Source organism: Coregonus clupeaformis, chromosome 9 (assembly GCF_020615455.1).
Source record: "Coregonus clupeaformis isolate EN_2021a chromosome 9, ASM2061545v1, whole genome shotgun sequence".
Classification (NCBI taxonomy): domain Eukaryota; kingdom Metazoa; phylum Chordata; class Actinopteri; order Salmoniformes; family Salmonidae; genus Coregonus; species Coregonus clupeaformis.
The window spans coordinates 40571637-40591325 of NC_059200.1; the positions used below are offsets into that span (position 1 = coordinate 40571637).

Genomic DNA, 19689 nt, shown 5'->3' on the forward strand with positions numbered 1-19689 from the left:
TATGGAGATTGTATGGCGGTGTGCTCGATTTTATACACCTGTCTGCAACAGGTGTGGCTGAAATAGCCAAATCCACTAATTTGAAGGGGTGTCCACATACACTATATATACACACAAAAGTATGTTTAGCCAGCCTCTTCAACCATTCATCGATTGTTGACTTCCTAACTGGGTCCAAATGCAGCAACTGTTGTAATGAGGTTTCTGTACCTGATTGATATCTAAAAATCAATGACTATGTGATGATGATGCAGGTAAATCTTTATTTCACAGTAACCTACTATTGAAATGAAATCTGAGGGACTAAAATAAATAAAAAACATGGAATACAGTCTTATCTAAGGAAATCATTCAAGCAATCAGGGGGTAACGCTATAAACCTCAATGGGGGTAACCCTTGCAGATTTGCTGGGCAGTGAGCAGACAGGTATATGGTCTGGACACAAACATAAGGTTAAAAAGCCTTGAATTTGTTCCATCTGTTCTCATTGAATGAAGGGTAGTAAACGTATATATTACAAATAGGCCTACTCATATTTGCAAGTTCTGTACGACTCATCAAATAGGAGAACAGGCATATGGGCATCAAAAGAACATGACATCCATAGAACACTAATTTCAAAGCATAAATTAGAGCTTTATTTTATTATTACAATATTACAAAAAGAGTAGCACAACTCACACGCTCTCGCGTCTTATCTGTCGTACAGCCAGAGTGACACGTAAAAGAAAGGCTTATTGGGCCTTCCTCATTTCACAGCAATAGTAAAGGAAACAAAGAGGAAAAATAAGATTTAAATAACAAGAAAATCAAGTATTATAGTCACAACTGAAGCTTAGATTATTTTTTTTTACAACCCAGTAACTACACATAGCTTTAAAATATAATTACAAAATCTTACTCAATTTCTTGTTCTCATAATAAAAAAGAATCTGTAAGGAATTGCTTTTTCTATTCAACAAAAAATAAACAGAAATTGCTGTTCCTCTGTATGTATCCTTGCAATCTTCATTCTCAACCATAATTTTGAATTTTCGTTATAACCATGCTTGTTTTCAAAGGAAAGTCCAAGGACCAAATACTTAAGGCTTTTTAAGGGCTGTTAGGGAGGGAGGTGAACAGAATGTGGATGTCAGTGTCCACCCACTCTCACATACAGACACACGCGCACATCTGCATACATACAAAACACATGTTTATACTCAACCAACGTCAGCAGGTATCATTCACACACACAATCATTACACTTTAAAGTTAGAGTAGTATAGTATTTAAGCCAGTGTACAATAAAATAAACAATGCATTTGCTGTTTAACTTAAGTCATTTTCGTTTACCTCCAAGTGATCTTGCAAGTGATCAATTTGGTCTCTTCAAGCACACTTCATATCAGAATCAGTAGCAACTACACCTAACTTAAGTTACCCTAATGATAAAAAATAATACAAATGTTTTAACAATCAGGATCAAAACTCTGATTTGGTTCATCATTAGTTTCTAAAATAATATTATAAAAGTAACAATTCTATTTCTTCCACTCCAGTTGTAAGGTTAAGTCCTGCTAACTAGCCCACTTCCTTCACTAAACAACTGCCAAACAGAACGTTGCATCTCAACAATTCAAGTAATCGGTTTCACCAAAATTATAGGGAAAAAATTAAACGAACATAAAATGGCACATTTTAAAAGCAGTTTTTCCTTGTCGATTATGTGACTTTGGCCATTTAAGGCTTCAGACAGAATGAACAGATTTTTTTTCTTTTTTCACTCCATTGAAATAAAAACATGTTATTCCACAATCATGTTGCCAACCTCAATTGGCATTGGTGACAAAATGGTTTGTAACAGACACCTGAATTCATTGCAGCATTTTGAGCAAGAGAGCGTCGGTCAGTTGGCTCCCCCAGTCAGTCCCCACGTTACGTTGCTCCCTGCAGGATCTAGATGTCTACACAGTATATATCTATACTCTGTACAAACATCAACCTGATTAGATACTTTGATGATAGAGAGGAATCAACCTTGAACAGTGAGTGACCTGATTCATAAAACAGTCCTATTTCACAAATAAATTAATACATTTCAAAAGAAAGAAAAAAAAGCCTCTTTGTACATGTGCATATGGCAAGTGTCTCCGTCTGTACTTTGTAGTGTCCAGTGACTGACAGTTCCATACTGAACCATTCACTAATTATCTCATCTCTGTGGTGATTTCAAGAGGAAAATATATATGCTTGTGTTTTTAATCTCGATGTCACTATGAGATTCACATGTAAACGTAATAAGGGAAAATTAGCCACTTGTCCAATAAAACTAGTTGGAGCTGAGAAATCCCCACTCGACCCTGTAAAAACATCAAGATCCTTATGAGAATGTTTTCTCTTTCCTCCAATGATCAGTGAGTTTTCATCCATCGTCTGCAGGAGACATCTTTTATGCTTAAAAGAAAACTCTAAGGAAGGCCAGATCTGAAGTAAAAATAACTCTGTATCCTTAGATCCAGGCACACTGACAGACATGTAGGATGGGGAAAAGGTAGGGAATGATGACAATCACACACATTAGAAACGTTCCCTAAAGGGTGCCTAGTGAAAGCACTCATTTACAAAATCAATTGATCACTTGCAAGATTGACTACAAAAAAAGAAAAAGAAAACACTGCTCTTTATTAAATATATTTGTCCTCTTTTTAATGTCAGCATTCATTTTTACTTAATTTATTAATTTAATTGTATTTCATGTTTTTACTTTCTTAAGACTAAAAGAAGAAGGTTCTTGTTTTTGATAACTGCTGTGTAGACAAGGCCGGCCATAGCTTATCTTATCTGTACCCTGGGTGCTGGATGTGAGCGGTTCTGCCGTCCCCTGGGCCAACCTCGGGCCCCACCCTGTTCATTGGAGGCCTGTGCATCTTGCCCATCAGCCCCAGATTCTGATCTCGGAAGCAGGGCGTCTGGAAGTCCCCGCCCACGTAATCTGATGTTTTCATCAGACTAGTCTGGCTGGAGGAGGAGGAGGAGGAGGTGGAGCCGCCGCCCCCGGTCCTGTAATGGCCTCCCCCAGGGGGCCCGCCGCAGTCTAGCGTGGTGGTGACCCCTGAGGCCCCCACATGGAACGGCATGGCCAGGTCCTGAGACCCGGAGCTGTCGCTGTTGGGCGTGGGCAGGATGCTGCTGTTCCACACAGTGTGTGGCTGGAAGTAGTGGCCACCGTTGGTGTAATGGGCCAGTGGACCCCCAGGCATGCCGTTGTTGTTGACGGGGGGAGAGGGGGTGGGCTTCTCTATAGGAGGCTTCAGGCTGTATGGCTGGCCCACACACAGCTCCGGGGGGTAGCCCATGCGGGAGGGGTGCTTGCAGGGGTGGCCCCCACCATCCTGCTGCATGTGCTGTAGGTAAGCCAACTGGTGCTGGTTCCAGCGCATCTGCTGCTGCTGTTGGTGATTATGTTGTTGTTGTTGTTGTTGTTGATGCTGCTGCAAATGCTGTTGGTGCTGCTGTTGTAAATGCTGTTGATGCTGCTGTTGTAAATGCTGTTGGTGCTGCTGCTGTTTGATATCATTGTGGTAAACAGGCATCCTGTTCATGGCAGCCATGTTGTTTTGGGGGTTTGCGGGGGCAGCAGCCTTGTCTGCGGGACACATGATGCAGTTGGGGTGTGGGGGCAGGCCGGGGGGGCAGGCGTTGGGGTGCGGGTTGCTGTGCATGGACACCCTGGAGCAGGCGTTGTTAAAGAGGTTGCGGCTGGGGTTGGCAATCTGGCCTTCGCACATGGAGGTGGCTCCAGCCCCCTGGGCCCGGGCTTGGCAGAACTGGTTGATCTGGTGCACGATGCTGCTCAGGTCTGGCTGGCGGCCCTGGTTCAGGCCAGCAGCCATGGTGAGCGGAATGGTTGAGGTAGAGACGGTCACGTTAGGCGGTGCGTCGGCGTCGGACAGCTTCCGGCCACCCTGCAGTCCAGGAGGAGGCTGCCCCTGCTGCTGAAGGTGCTGTTGCTGCTGCTGTTGGAGCAAAAGGGTGAGACCAGGAGGAGGTTGGGGGTGGCCCAGTGCTTGGGGGTGGGACAAAGTCTGGGGCCTGAGCAGATCCGGTTGCGGGTGCTGCTGCATGCAGGGTGGGTGTCTGAGGCCCTGCTGCTGCTGGGGGTGAGTCTGTTGTAGAGGCTGGGGGTGAGTCTGGCTCCCAAGTTGAGGGTTCACGCTCTGCTGAGACTGGGACCCGCCCTGGCCTTGGGAAGGGGGGTGGTGGAGGTTTAAAGTGCTGGCCGAAGCGGCTGCTGTGAAGGGCCCCCCGGGGCCAGGGGGGTTCATGATGACCCCAGAGGGGTGCAGGCGCGCCCGGCTGCCGTCAAAGTCTTTGAGGATGCCCTTGACGACGGGCACCTTGACGATGGCAAGGAGGCCGGACTTGGCGTTGGCCTGAGATGGGGGGTAGGGGCTGTAGCGCTGGCCTGAAGTATCCAGCCCGTTGACTGTGCGGCGCACGTGGTTCCTCTGGGGGACCTTGACGCTGTTGGGGAAGATCTTGATGGTCAGGGGGTTGTTGGCAATCTTCTTAGCATAAGCATCCAATTCCGCAGGGGTTGGATACGGAGCGGATCTCATCCTCTGTGTAGTGTCCCCTGGGGTGACAGAGAGAGAAAGAGAGAGGTGGGCGGAGGGAGAGAGAGCACAGGGGGGGGAAGGACAAAGGGGGAGAGAGAGGGAGAGAAACGCAAAATGTCAGGTTTCCCGTCAGAAGAGCAGATGTGTGGTAATCTGACTTGAGGTTCTACGGTTCTCCTCTGAGATGAACGGAACCGGACTGACTTCAACAACATTCTCACATTCCAAATCTCAGCCCTTCCCCTAATATCAAAAACAGCACAGTGCTCTCATCTCATGGGGACGCAATAGAACCTGAACCCCAAATGGCACCCTATTCCCTTTATAGTGCACTTTTGGTCAAAAGTAGTGCAGTATATAGGGAATAATGTGACATTTTGGACGCATACAGAGAGTTTGATCTTGACTCGATTCCCCCGAAGCAAGCAACACATTCCAATCTCTATTCCTATTCTGAATTGCCGTAGTTGGGGTTTACAGTCAGTCAGTAACATTGAGGTCAGTAGCTTCAGGCCACTATGAGTTGTAGCTAACAATAACTGTGTGTGAAATGTGAATCAGAGAGCGACAAGAAAGAAAGGGCTTACTTATCCTGCTACTGATTCCCAGACTAAACAAGGCAACAGTAAACATGTCGTCCCCCACGAATGATGCAGCCCCCCCCCCCCCACGACCTTGCATGTGACTAACATATGAACGAACGGAGACAGATCCACAGTCCCCTCCCCGATTTCACCGTGGGGGACAACAAAGAGGAGTGAGGCAGAAAGGCAGAGAAGGCAGTGTTGGACCTCTGTGGCTGCCAGGGGGATAGTTCTCCTCTGTGTCAAAGAGGGAGGGAGGGGGGTAGGGAGGGAATGAGGGAGCACAAGAGAGACAGAGAGAGAGAGAGAGACAGAGACCGAGAGAGAGAGAGAAAGAGTGGAGCAGCTCCATGACAGCAGACAGTAATCACACAGCGTCTCTCTGATCTCTGGAACACCACTGAGCCCTCAACCCTCTGACAGACATTTGTTACAGCTGCTAAGCACCTCACTGGCTATATTTAACAATGCCCCAGTGTGTCTGAAGATGCTGTAGTTTGAGTGTGTGTGTGCGCGTTTGTGTGTTTGGGGGAGTGTAAGACTGATAAGGTGTGTGTTTGACATGTGCATCCAGGAGCTCGTGAGTGTGTTGTGTGTGTGTTCAGCATGTGCTAAGGTGATGGCGTGTTTCTGTCTAAAACTGTCACTCATTTTCTTTCCCCAACTGTAAAAGTCAGTTATAATGTAATATGAGAGAGAGAGGCCTGCCTCCAGCCATTGTGATCTGGGTTGAGGAGAGGTTCTGTATGCAACCTCACCAAGCCTCCCCTCCCCGGGCTGAGCCCTGGGCCTCAAACCCTGTCACCCTCCCTGCCCCAGCCAGCCAGCCTGACCTACATACAGTGCGTTCGGAAAGTATTCATAACCCTTGACCTCCTCAATCTACAAACAATACCCCATAATGACAAATCGAAAACAGGTTTTTAGAATTTGCAAATGTATTATAAATAAAAACTGAAATAGCTTATTTACATAAGAATTCAGACACTTTGCTACGAGACTCCAAATTGAGCTCAGGTGCATCCTGTTTCCATTGATCATCCTTGAGATGTTTCTACAACTTGATTGGAGTCCACCTGTGGTAAATTCAATTGATTGGACATGATTTGGAAAGGCACACACCTGTCTATATAAGGTCCCACAATTGACACAGCATGTCAGAGCAAAAACTAAGCCATGACGTCGAAGGAATTGTCCGCAGAGCTCCGAGACAGGATTGTGTTAAGTCACAGATCAGGGGAAGGGTACCAAAAAAATGTCTGTTACATTGAAGGTCCCCAAGAACACAGTGGCCTCCATCATTCTTAAAAAGGAAGAAGTTTGGAACCACTAAGACTCTTCCTAGAGTTGGCTGCCCGGCCAAACTGAGCAATCGGGGGAGAAGGGCCTTGGTCAGGGAAGTGACCAAGAATCCGATGGTCACTCTGACAGAGCTCTAGAGTTCATCTGTGGAGATGGGAGAACCTTCCAGAAGGACAACAATCTCTGCAGTACTCCACCAATCAGGCCTTTATGGTAGAGTGGTCAGACGGAAGCCACTCCTGCGTTGTTCTGTTGGAAGGTGAACCTTCGCCCCCAGTCGGAGGTCCTGAGCGCTCTGGAGCATGTTTTCATCAAGGATCTCATTACTTTGCTCCGTTCATCCTTGCCTCGATCCTGACTAGTCTCCCAGAAACTACCACTAAAAAACATCCTCACAGCATGATGCTGTCACCACCATGCTTCACCGTAGGGATGGTGCCAGGTTTCTTCCAGACGTGACGCTTGGCATTCAGGCCAAAGAGTTCAATCTTGGTTTCATCAGACCAGAGAATCTTGTTTCTCATGCTCAGAGTATTTAGGTGCCTTTTGGCAAACTCCAAGCAGGCTGTCATGTGCCTTTTACTGAGGAGTGGCTTCCGTCTGGCCACTACCATAAAGGCCTGATTTGGAAGGTTCTCCCATCTCCACAGAGAAACTCTAGAGCTCTGTCAGAGTGACCATCGGGTTCTTGGTCACCTCCCTGACCAAGGCCCTTCTCCCCCGATTGCTCAGTTTGGCCGGGTGGCCAGTTCTAGGAAGAGTCTTGGTGGTTCCAAACTTCTTCCATTTAAGAATGATGGAGGCCACTGTGTTCTTGGGGACCTTCAATGCTGCAGAAATGTTTTGGTACCCTTCCCCAGATCTGTGCCTCGACACAATCCTGTCTCGGAGCTCTACGGACAATTCCTTCGACATCATGGCTTGGGTTTTGCTGTGACATGCACTGTCAATTGTGGGACATATAGACAGGTGTGTGCCTTTCCAAATCATGTCCAATCAATTGAATTTACCACGTGGACTCCAATCAAGTTGTAGAAACATCAAGGATAATCAATGCAAACAGGATGCACCGGAGCTCAATTTCGAGTCTCATAGCAAAGGGTCTGAATACTTATATAATTAAGATATTTCAGTTTATTTTGAATACATTTGCAAAAATGTCTAAAAACCTGTTTTCGCATCGTCATTATGGGGTATTGTGTGTTGATTGAGGATTATTATTTTTAAATCCATTTTAGAATAAGGCTGTAACGTAACAAAATGTAGAAAAGGTCAAGGGGTCTGAATACTTTCCGAAGGCACTATATAGGGAATATGGTGCCATTTTGGATACACCAACAGATAGTGAGACACACAGGCAGTCCCACAGTGATGACCTTTGAAAACACTGTCTGAACCAAAGTGAACCCTTATCTTTTAACATCCAAACCATATATCCGTATATATTTAGTTATTCTATTCAATAATTCTATCATCTAGTACAACATTCTTCTATTAAATACGTGGGTAAAAAAACAAAAAACTAGAGTGTTTATTAGAGGGTGGCTAGTTCTGTCTTTTACTGGGGGAGAAATGTCTAAAATGTCAAGCAATGCTACTGGGTTCCCTCGCAGACTCATCTCCTAATGTGGATGTGACTGGGATTCAGTCTTTCCACTCTAGCTGTAAGTCTCTCTGCAGCTGTAGAACTTTGAGGATCTGAGGGCCCATGCCAAATCTTTTCAGCCTCCTGAAGTGGAAGAGGCATTGTTGTGCGTTCTTCACAACTGTGTTGGTGTGTGGACCATGTTAATTCCTTAGTGATGTGGACATCAAGGAACTTGAAGCTCTCGACTCACTCCACTACAGCCCCGTCGATGTGGATGGGGACGTGCTCGGCCCTCCTTCTCCTGTAGTCCACGATCAGCTCCTTCGTCTTGCTGACGTTGAGGGAGAGGTTGTTGTCCTGGCACCACACTGCCAGGTCACTGACCTCTTCCCTATAGGCTGGGCTGTCTCATCATCGTCGGTGATCAGGCCTACCACCGTCGTGTCGTTAGCAAACTTAATGATGGTGTAGTCAATGAACAGCATTCTCACATAGGTGTTCCTCTTGTCCAGGTGGGAGAGGGCAGTGTTGAGTGCAATAGAGATTGAGTCATTTGTGGATCTGTTGGGGCAGTACGCAAATTGGAGTGGGTCCAGGGTGTCTGGGATGATGGTGTTGATGTGAGCCATGACCAGCCTTTCAAAGCATTTGATTGCTACAGATGTGAGTGATGGCAGGCTCATTAATGAAGGGGTCTGGGCCAGGCATTTGAGCTCAACACTCTCAATCTCTGGCTGCTTAATTCCTGCCTCGGACTTAATGCCTGGGTAAGCAAACATAACACAGACACAGAATCGCAGCAGTGCCCAGCCCGCCAGTCACTTTTGCAGAGATAACTAATGACATCCAAGAGCCATCTATCCCTTCAATGACAGGAAGATTTTAAAAAAAGCTATTCAGATGTCCAATTTTGCTAAACTGGACAATACTGTGCATGAGTATGCGTGCGCACTGTGCACGTGGCTACGCGGAACAGATCCACACGGGAGCGAGAGAGAGTAAAGAGGCCAGCCTGGCCCTGAGTTGTTAATGAATTACCCCAATCAGTCCCTCCATTCAGTCCCTCCAGGATTTTGCAATTGCAAAACATTTAGCAAAATCAACTATTCCCTGCATATTATATGAGGGCTTGCAAATCAAATCAAATCAAGTTTATTGGTCCCATACAGAGTTTAGCAAGTGTTATAGCAGGTGCAGCGAAATGCTTATGTTACTAGCTCCTAACAATTCAGTAAAATTACAAACAATTCAAATGTAAGGGGGAAACAAAGACAAGAAATCAAGAACGGCAGGACAAATCTGATTGACCTCTAAAAGTATGGAATTGTTTAAGATGGTCATACCATGGCTCATTTAGCTATTTGATTTTGAATTTTAGGACCCCTTTAGGTATATAAAAATTACATTAAAAGATAAATATTGAATTTGGAATTCATGAGTCACCCCTTTCCACAGTGGGGTCATATTAGTTTGTAGCCCAAACGGGACGTCTTATGGTCTGACAAACACAGCTGTAGCTCGGCCACCTTCCACCGCAGATGCGGAAGGCCGACATGGGCGGATTTAGTGGATTGATTCGCAGCCCATGCAAAAAACTGATCTCTAGCTTAAACTGATGGATTTTGATGGGGATTTTTTTATTATGTTACTTAGATAGACTCTTAAGGATTATCAACCCAAATAGCACTGTAGCAGTAATCAATGCAATCTATACGGCTGCCCGCACCACCCTCTGGAGAGCCATGCGGTTGATGGCGGAGCAGTTGCCATACCAGGTGGTGATGCAGGCTGATGGAAGTTGAAGCTTTTGACCCCATCCACTGCGGCCCCATCGATGAAGATGGGGGCGTGCTCTCTCTTCTGTCTCCTGTAGTCCATGATAAGATCCTTTTTGTTGACGTTGAGGGAAAAGTTATTTTCTTGGCACTTCCCTCTAACCTCCTCCCTCTAGTTTCGTTGCTGTTAGTAATCAGGCCTACCACTGTCGCGTCGTCAGTAAACTTGATGATTGAGTTGGAGTTGTGCGTGGCCACGCAGTAATGGGTGAACAGGGAGTACAGGAGGGGGCTGAGCACACCCCTGGGGGCCCCAGTGTTGAGGATCAGTGTGGCGGAAGTGTTGTTGCCTACCCTCACCACCTGGGGTCGGCCCGTCAGGAAATCTAGAATCTAGTTACACAGGGAGCAGTTCAGACCCAAGGCCCGAGCTTAGTGACGAGCTTGGAGTGCACTATGGTGTTAAAATCTGAGCTGTCGTCGATGAACAGCATTTCAGATAGGTATTCCTCTTGTCCAGGTGGGATAGGGCGGTGTGCTGTGCAATGGCGAGTGAGCCGTTGAATTGCGACTCCACTTGGTCCCTGTACTGTCTTTTTGCCTCTTTGATTGTCTTGCGGAGTCATGTTTCCAGTTACAGTCATGTCTATCCACGGTTTCTGGTTTGGGTATGTTCTAATCGTCACTGTGGGAACAACATCCCCTATGCACTTCCTGATGAACCCAGAGACAGTCAGTGTATTCGTCGATGTTATTTCAATCGAACGCTGCTGTCACCCGCCCACCCGACTAGAATCACTACTCTCGACGGGTCTGACAACTACAAATACCTAGGTGTCTGGTTAGACTGTAAACTCTCCTTCCAGACTCACATTAAGCATCTCCGATCCAAAGTTAAATCTAGAATCGGCTTCCTATTTCGCAACAAAGCCTCCTTCACATGCCCTCGTAAAACTGACTATCCTACCGATCCTTGACTTCGGCGATGTCATTTACAAAATAGCCTCCAACACTCTACTCAGCAAATTGGATGTAGTCTATCACAGTGCCATCCGTTGTGTCACCAAAGCCCCATATACTACCCACCACTGTGACCTGTACGCTCTTGTTGGCTGGTCCTCACTACATATTCGTCACCAAACCCACTGGCTCCAGGCCATCTAAAAATCACTGCTAGGCAAATTCCCGCCTTATCTTAGCTCATTGGTCACCATAGCAACACCCACCCGTAGTATGCGCTCCAGCAGGTATATCTCACTGGTCATCCCCAAAGCCAACACCTCCTTTGGCCACCATTCCTTCCAGTTCTCTGCTGCCAATGACTGGAACGAATTGCAAAAATCTCTGAAGCTGGAGACACTTATCTCCCTCACTAACTTTAAGCATCAGTTGTCAGAGCACCTTACCGATCACTGCACCTGTACACAGCCCATCTGAAATTAGCCCACCCAACTACCTCATCCCCATATTGTTATTTATTTTGCTCTTTTGCACCCCAGTATCTCTGTTTGCACATCATCTCTTGCACATCTATCATTCCAGTGTTAATACTAATTGTAATTATTTTGCACTATGGCCTATTTATTGCCTTACCTCCATAACCTGCTACATTTGAACACACTGTATATATATTTTCTGTTGTATTTTTGACTTCATGTTTTGTTTTACCCCATATGTATCATCTCTGTGTTGTTGTTTTTATCGCACTGCTTTGCTTTATCTTGGCCAGGTCGCAGTTGTAAATGAGAACTTGTTCTCAACTGGCTTACCTGGTTAAATAAAGGTTAAAAAAAAAGGCGGGGAGCAGCAGAATGGAGGTGTGGTCAGATTTGCACAATTGACGCACTATTTCCGCATAAAACAGTCAAATGATCGCAATATTATAGCTTAAAGCTGACCCATCACCACGGTAGAAAAAGAGGGCTCACAATATCCACCAATCACCGCTCATTTACCGCATAATATGATTAAATCAATCCACACGTCAAACCTTTTCCCTCGTCAGCACATTTTCGCAACAAATTGGACAAACTCATTGCATATTGCCATGCAAAATGTCAGAATTGCCGCAGAAAAAACAAGAATTTTCGCCTGCAAATATCACAAAAAATCCTAACGAAATCCTGAAGTGGCTGCCCAATGGAGGAACAGATAGAAAAAGTACTTCACAGTCAGTAACACACGCACTTATCTTATTCAAACAACTGTTTTTAACCAAACAAGATTTAAACAGTAGGGGGGCCAAAGGCTCACACCGTTTTAAATTAAACATGTTTCACACGCTAGCAGGAAAATGGATCTGAGACGACAGTGTCATACATAGGGCAAGGTGGAAAATTCTGCCATTCTACCCTTGAGCAAGGCAGTTAACCCCCAACAACAACTTCTCCCCAGGCGCGGGATGACGTCAATTAAGGCAGCCCCCTCCGCACCACTCTGATTCAGAGGGGTTGGGCTGAATGCATTCAGTTGTGCAACTGACTAGGTATCCCCTATCCTAATGATCTCTCTCTCAGTGTCTGCGTGCGTCTCTATCCGTGTCTGTGCGCGTCTCTCTCCATGTGTGCGCGCGTGTCTCTCTCTCTGTGCGTCTCTCATAAGACAAGAGTGACTTAATTTTAACAGTAAGAGACTTGTTATGCGGACATAGGGAATGTAGTCATGATCTACTTCAGATCTCAGTATCTTCTCATGTAGCCCCTTCGGTAAAGTTGCTGCTGTACAGTACAATTGTTCTCCCTGCTCCATTTGTTGTACTTCTCTCTTATCTATACATGCTTCCTTCTCCATGCTGTGGAGGAATTGGGGGGCATTTTCCACTTTACAAGCTGCTGAGGTTAACGAGCTCTCTCCCAACAGCATCAGACACAGTCTGAGGACAAGCTGTTACTGTGTTTTCCATGGTGTACTTGACCCACTCCTCTTCTCTCCTTAGATAGCCCTCAACATTTCACAGGTTTCGTGTGCGTTCTCATCTATTTAACATCTCTCTTCAGTATTGTATTAATCAAATGTGTTTTTGTGTGTTAAAAAATAGTAATGGTCAAATGCCTATCACATTACACATTTAGAAATGACAAATGCATTTGAAACTTCACGCACAGTAAATCTTTTGTATGACTTAATACAATTATTTTATCGCTATGAGTGGGGAAAAAAGGTGCTTGTGCATTGATAAACAAAACTTTTACTTTCAGCCCCTACTGCTTTGATGTGCATTACAGAACACAGCAGCAGTGCAGCAAGTGACAGACATTATTACAGAGTGGACCTTTTTAGAAACAAGCTTGTTCCACTGTACTCTGTCACATGCCTGCCAGAGGAAAGGAGGAGGAACAGAACAACATGGCGGACGTTGGCACTTAGTGAGACTCCCCCTCGCTTGGCACTGTGCTCCTGGTGGTAGGCTGATTACAGTGATTCTGAAATTACAGTCTTGATGAGCCATAGATGGAGAGAGACAGAGCGTTTTATAACACACAAAACCGCTGCAGACACTAGGTAGAGAGAGAGAGATTCCTCCAAGTATGAGGGGACATTCTCTAGAAATCTCTGTGCCTCAGGGAGAGGGGGGAAAGGGGAAAGAGGGGGGAGATCTAAATCAAGCTGGTGTGTTGGGGTATGCCCTGGTCTCGGTCTGATCAATAATGCACAGAGAATAAAATCTAAAAGCTTTCCCACACTGATCGTCGGATTCAGTCTTTTACGGTAATTACACGTCACACTGTGCGATGTTACCAAATGAAAATGTTGATATCAACCTAGACAGATTGTACGATATGCTTGTTCTGTAGTTACATTATGCGATTGGCTTGCGAGGCTATGTAATCCGACGTAGGCTACATCAAGTGCAGCGGTGTATTTGATCTGCGCATGTGCCAGCACCAGCAGCCCAAGCCTCCCTCTATGCTGATGCGCGAGTATAAGTATGCATCTTATAGTTTTCACATACAAACTTTATGTCCGAACTCAGAATTAAATAAGCTTCCCAAAAATAACATGGTCGCTGTGGTAAAATGTTTATTTTGATTGGCGATTGTCCATTTATCAAAATCCCATCAGGTGGCCTGATTTCAGATATGTTTTGTAAACTAGATTGATTTCCCTATTATTCTTGCAAAGCATGTAAACGTTTACATCAAACTATTATATTAATCTGACTATTCACAATAATCGTATTATTGTGTGCATCCTCCGTGCAGGTCGTGGTCCTATTGATCAGTCACCAGGATAGGCTCGTAACACCAGCCATACTGCATGATAAAGGTTCAACATTTCTGACACTGCCAGAACTTTGTCGGAGCCTACTTAAAATCGGCAGACCTCGACCCTGTAACAATGAACGAGACAAGACATACGACAATCATTTACGACCTAAGAATTTGCCCATGACGTGAGCATTTTGTCTGGGACTGCAAAATCGTGGCATAAGATGGCCTTAAGAGGGCATGGATAGGAGATTTGAGAAGATCTCTACAGGACTTTGCACCAGTTCTAAGGGACCAAAAAGACTGGAGAATACATGCATGGGTGTCCATTGTTCAAAACAGCATGCATCTCCTGTTACTCCTGTTTGGTTGTACATTTTGGGCAATGTAACCATCATGTGATCGTAAACCATAGGAATCTCAGAAATGAATCCAATAACAGCAAATACCGAAAAGATTTAGGACAATTGCCTGAAATCTGAAGAATCCATAAAGTGTGTGTGTGAGGCATGTCACCTGTTCAGCACCTGACCCCAGGGGAAGAGGGGGAGGAAGTGAGGGGGTATCACACGCTGAGACAGGTGAGACTGTGCGAGAAGGGTGTGTTGTTCACAGATGGGGAGAGGATGTTCACAGCTTTCTGTAAGCTTTCTCAACTCTCAATTTTGCAACTATTTTACAAACAAGATATTTGATATGACTGACATACGGAAAGCACGAAATGCACATTGGCCAATGCAATTGCATAGGCCTCATTGGGTGCTAGGCTACAACTGCAACTTTTTTTTGTACATTACATGTACTGTTAGATTAATACATGGCTACTAGCAGTGGGTATTATCTTTAGAGTTAGTGATCTAGCTAATGTGCTTTGAGTTTTCCCAAAAGTTAGCCCCAAATAAATGAGCCTATGATATTAGAGCACAAAGATTTAGATTGTAGTGGACAAAGATGAGAAGAACGTTGGCGGGGCCAAATGCATCATCATCATCATTCTCCTCCTCCTCATTGTAAATCATTATTATTGTAGGCCTATTTATTCATCTAAACCAGTTCTTTAAATATGGAAAACGTGTTTGGTTTCATTTTTGTTTCATTTACGTTGGCTAAATCAAGTTCGATCTGTCTTTTTTAAATTGTGTGCTCCATATTTACACTGAATGAAAACATAAACGCGACAATTTCAAAGGTTTTACTGAGTTACAGTTCAAATAAGGAAATCAGTCAATTTAAATAAATTCATTAGGCCCTAGTCTATGGACTTTACATGACTGGGAATACAGATATGCATCTGTTGGTCACAGATACCTTAAAAAAAAGGTAAGGGCATGGATCAGAAAACCAGTCAGTATCTGGTGTGACCACCATTTACCTCATGCAGCTCTACATCTCCTTCGCATAGAGTTGATCAGGCTGTTGATTGTGGCCTGTGGAATGTTGTCACACTCTTCTTCAATTGCTGTGCGAAGTCGCTGGATATTAGCGGGAACTGGAACACGCTGTTGTACGCGTTGATCCAGAGCATCCCAAACATGCTCAATGGGTGACATGTCTGGTGAGTATGCAGGCCATGGAAGAACTGGGACACAACTTCCAGAAATTGTGTACAGATCCTGGCGACATGGGGCCATTCATTATCATGCTGAAACATGAGGTGATGGCGGCGGATGAATGGCACGACAATGGGCTTCAGGATCTCGTCACGGCATCTCTGTGCATTGAAATTGCAATTGATAAACTGCAATCGTGTTTGTTGTCCGTAGCTTATGCCTGCCCATACCATAACCCCATCGCCACCATGGGGGCACTCTGTTCACAACATTGACATCAGCAAACCGCTTGCCCACACGACGCCATACACGCTACGCTGTCCGCCCGGTACAGCTGAAACCGGGATTGATCCGTGAAGAGCACACTTCTCCAGCGTGCCAGTGGCCATCAAGGTGAGCATTTGCCCACTGAAGCCGGTTACGACTGCAGTCAGGTCAAGATCCTGGTGAGGATGCAGATGAGCTTCCCTGAGATGGTTTCTGACATCTTGTGCAGAAATTATTCAGTTGTGCAAACCCACAGTTTCATCAGCTGTCCGAGTGGCTGGTCTCAGACTATCCCGCAGGTGAAGAAGCCGGATGTGGCGGAAAGGGAAAGGGGTCCTAGGCTGGCGTGGTTACACGTGGTCTGCGGTTGTGAGGCCGGTTGGACGTACTGCCAAATTCTCTAAAATGACGTCAGACTCTGCTTATGGTAGAGAAATTAACATTCAATTATCTGGCAACAGCTCTGGTGGACATTCCTGCAGTCAGCATGCCAATTGCACGCTCCCTCAAAACTTGAGACATCTGTGGCATTGTGTTGTGTGACCTTTTATTGTCCCCAGCACAAGGTGCACCTGTGTAATGATCATGCGGTTTTATCAACTTCTTGATATGCCACACCTGTCAGGTGGATGGATTATCTTGGCAAAGGAGAAATGCTCACTAACAGGGATGTAAACAAATGTGTGCACAACATTTGAGAGAAATAAGCTTTTTGTGCATATGGAACATTTCTGGGATCTTTTATTTCAGCTCATGAAACATGGGACCAACACTTTACATGTTGCGTTTATATTTTTTGTTCAGTATAGTTTATAAGCAGGCCTGTTGTAAAATAAATATAATTAGCCTATTGCTGTCATTTGTTGGGTATGGTAGGCACTAACCTTTCTTGGTAATTGCTGCAATATAATCTGTTCAAAACTTTTGTGAAGGTTTAAACCAGTTCGCAAGTGTTTTGTTTAATTCTGTTGAGCCATTTTCTTGCACCAAATTAAGTTCCAACTGCAATGTTGTGTTTGCCGCAACCTAATATCCTGCTCGTATTTTCCCTATAAACAATGGTTTGACCTACTTTTATATATTAACCTAATAAAGTTTAGAAACCTTTGTGAAAGTTTGGTGTGGTGTGGCTTTTATACTGCAGGCTTATGATATGAAGGCAGTGAGCATCGGCGCTCCAACTGACTCCGACAGTTGAACTTGAGGTGAGGAAGAATGTTTTAGGCCTACCAGAGTTACTCCTATAATCTAACAATATAATGCTTATCTTTATTCAAAATATTAGGATCGAAAATTAACGAATTAGCCTCCTTCCGTACACCAATATCTGTATAACGTATACGCAGCCTATCTGACAAGGATGTCTGCCATCATATCTCGCTCTGGGGCTAGGCCTAAGCTTCTCTTCCTTTACATATATTTTTTATATTAATAATCATAGTGGACTCCTAAGCCTATAGGCCTATGCATGAAATGCCCTGATGCATGTGTTTAGTGCTCAAATCTCCGACAGCTGAGCTGTGAGGTGGACAATTGTTTCAGGAAAATAAAAAAAACAATAAAACAAAAAGGCTATAAAGCTTTGCATATGCTACACATCGAAACACAAGGGATAGTGTTTCTGTAATTTATTATAGGCTGTTTAAGGAAACCTACACCATCAGTCAAAAGTTTGGAAACAACTACTCATTCAAGGGTTTTACATTATTTTTACAATTTTCTACATTGTTGAATAATAGTGAAGACATCAGAACTATGAAATAACACATATGGAATCATGTAGTAACCAAAAAAAGTGTTAAACAAATCAAAATATATTTTATATTTGAGATTCTTCAAATAGCCACCCTTTGCCTTGATGACAGCTTTGCACACTCTTGGCATTCTCTCAACCAGCTTCATGAGGTAGTCACCTGGAATGCATTTCAATTAACAGGTGTGCCTTCTTAAAAGTTAATTTGTGCAATTTCTTTCCTTCTTAATGCGTTTGAGCATATCAGTTGTATTGTGACAAGGTATACAGAAGATAGCCCTATTTGGTAAAAGACCAAATCCATATTATGGCAAGAACAGCTCAAATAAGCAAAGAGAAACGACAGTCCATCATTAATTTAAGACATGAAGGTCAGTCAATACGGAACATTTCAAGAACTTTGAACGTTTCTTCAAGTGCAGTCGCAAAAACCATCAAGCGCTATGATGAAACTGGCTCTCATAAGGACCGCCACAGGAATGGAAGACCCAGAGTTACCTCTGCTGCAGAGGATAAGTTCATTAGAGTTACCAGCCTCAGAAATTGCAGCCCAAATAAATGCTTTAGAGTTCAAGTAACAGACACATCAACATCAACTGTTCAGAGGAGACTATGTGAATCAGGCCTTCATGGTCGAATTGCTGCAAAAGAAACCACTACTAAAAGGACACCAATAAGAAGAGACTTGCTTGGGCCAAGAAACACGAGCAATGGACACTAGACCGGTAGAAATGTCCAAATTGTCCAAATTGTCTTTGTGAGACGCGGTGTGGGTGAACGGATGATCTCCGCATGTGTATTTCCCACCGTAAAGCATGGAGGAGGTGGTGTTATGGTGTGCTTTGCTGGTGACACGGTCTGTGATTTATTTAGAATTCAAGGCATACTTAACCAGCATGGCTACCACAGCATTCTGCAGTGATACGCCATCGCATCTGGTTTGGGCTTAGTGGGGCTATCATTTGTTTTTCAACAGGACAATGACCCAACACCCCTCCAGGCTGTGTAAGGGCTATTTTACCAAGATGGAGAGTGATGAGTGCTTGGCCTCCACAATCCCCCGACCTCAACCCAATTGAGATGGTTTGGGATGAGTTGGACCGCAGAGTGAAGGAAAAGCAGACAACATGTGCTCAGCATATGTGGGAACTCCTTCAAGACTATTGGAAAAACATTCCAGGTGAAGCTGGTTGAGAGAATGCCAAGAGTGTGCAAAGCTGTCATCAAGGCAAAGGGTGGCTATTTGAAGAATCTCAAATATAAAATATATTTTGATTTGTTTAACACTTCTTTGGTTACTACATGATTCCATATGTGTTATTTCATAGTTTGTACAATGTAGAAAATAGTAAAACATTAAGAAAAACCCTTGAATGAGTAGGTGTGTCCAAACTTTTGACTGGTAGTGTAAATGTGGCTCATTTGGCCAATATCCCTTGGTGCTGGCTGCGTGGGTGGACGCCCTAATGGTTTATGCACCCAAAGCATATGGATGACCGGTAAATTTCTCAAATGTCCGTTAAATTAAAATGTTCCCGGTCTCTTGGCCGGTGCCAGATTTTCCTAACGGAAACCCTGGCGCACACGCACACACACTGCTCAGTGTGTGTGTGTGTGTGCGGTGGCTGGCTGTTGACTGGCTGCCTGGTCCATCTCGTTTCTCATCCTAACGAGAGAGAGAGAGGACAGAACTCAGACGTAACCGCAGGGCCACATATGCTACATAGAGATACTATAGTAATAGTATAGAGCAGAGAGCTGGCTAATAGAACTCTGTCCCCCGAGTTCAGTTCAGTTCAGTGGACACCTTTCGATTAGAAAGTGTTTCACGGCTGGAGCACCAGGGAAAGGTGACAGTTGATGTGAATAACAATTTCAATTAAAACATCAAACAGCTGAGGTAAAATGTGGGTCACACCTTACTTACACCCCCCGGGTATAAGTAAGGTGGTATGACCCTGTTGCTACCTGTGCACTGCCTTTAAAAGACCTTGGGTCTTGTAAAGGGAATGAATGACTTGGTGTGTGAGAGGGAATGAATGAATAGTAAGTGTGAGTGA

At 44.6% G+C, this 19689-nt stretch overlaps 1 protein-coding gene across 3 annotated transcripts in view; it reads right to left on the reverse strand.

Moving 5' to 3' along the window:
* Positions 1 to 243: 243 nt before the first annotated feature.
* Positions 244 to 19689, reverse strand: part of LOC121573536 (protein FAM222B-like) — a 100134-nt gene continuing 80688 nt past the window's right edge. For all 3 annotated transcript variants that reach the window (XM_045222636.1, XM_045222634.1, XM_045222635.1), the window contains one exon: positions 244 to 4619. In XM_045222636.1, coding sequence (XP_045078571.1) covers positions 2821 to 4619 — 1799 coding nt within the window. In that variant the 3' untranslated portion in view covers positions 244 to 2820. The remainder of the gene's footprint in view (positions 4620 to 19689) is intronic.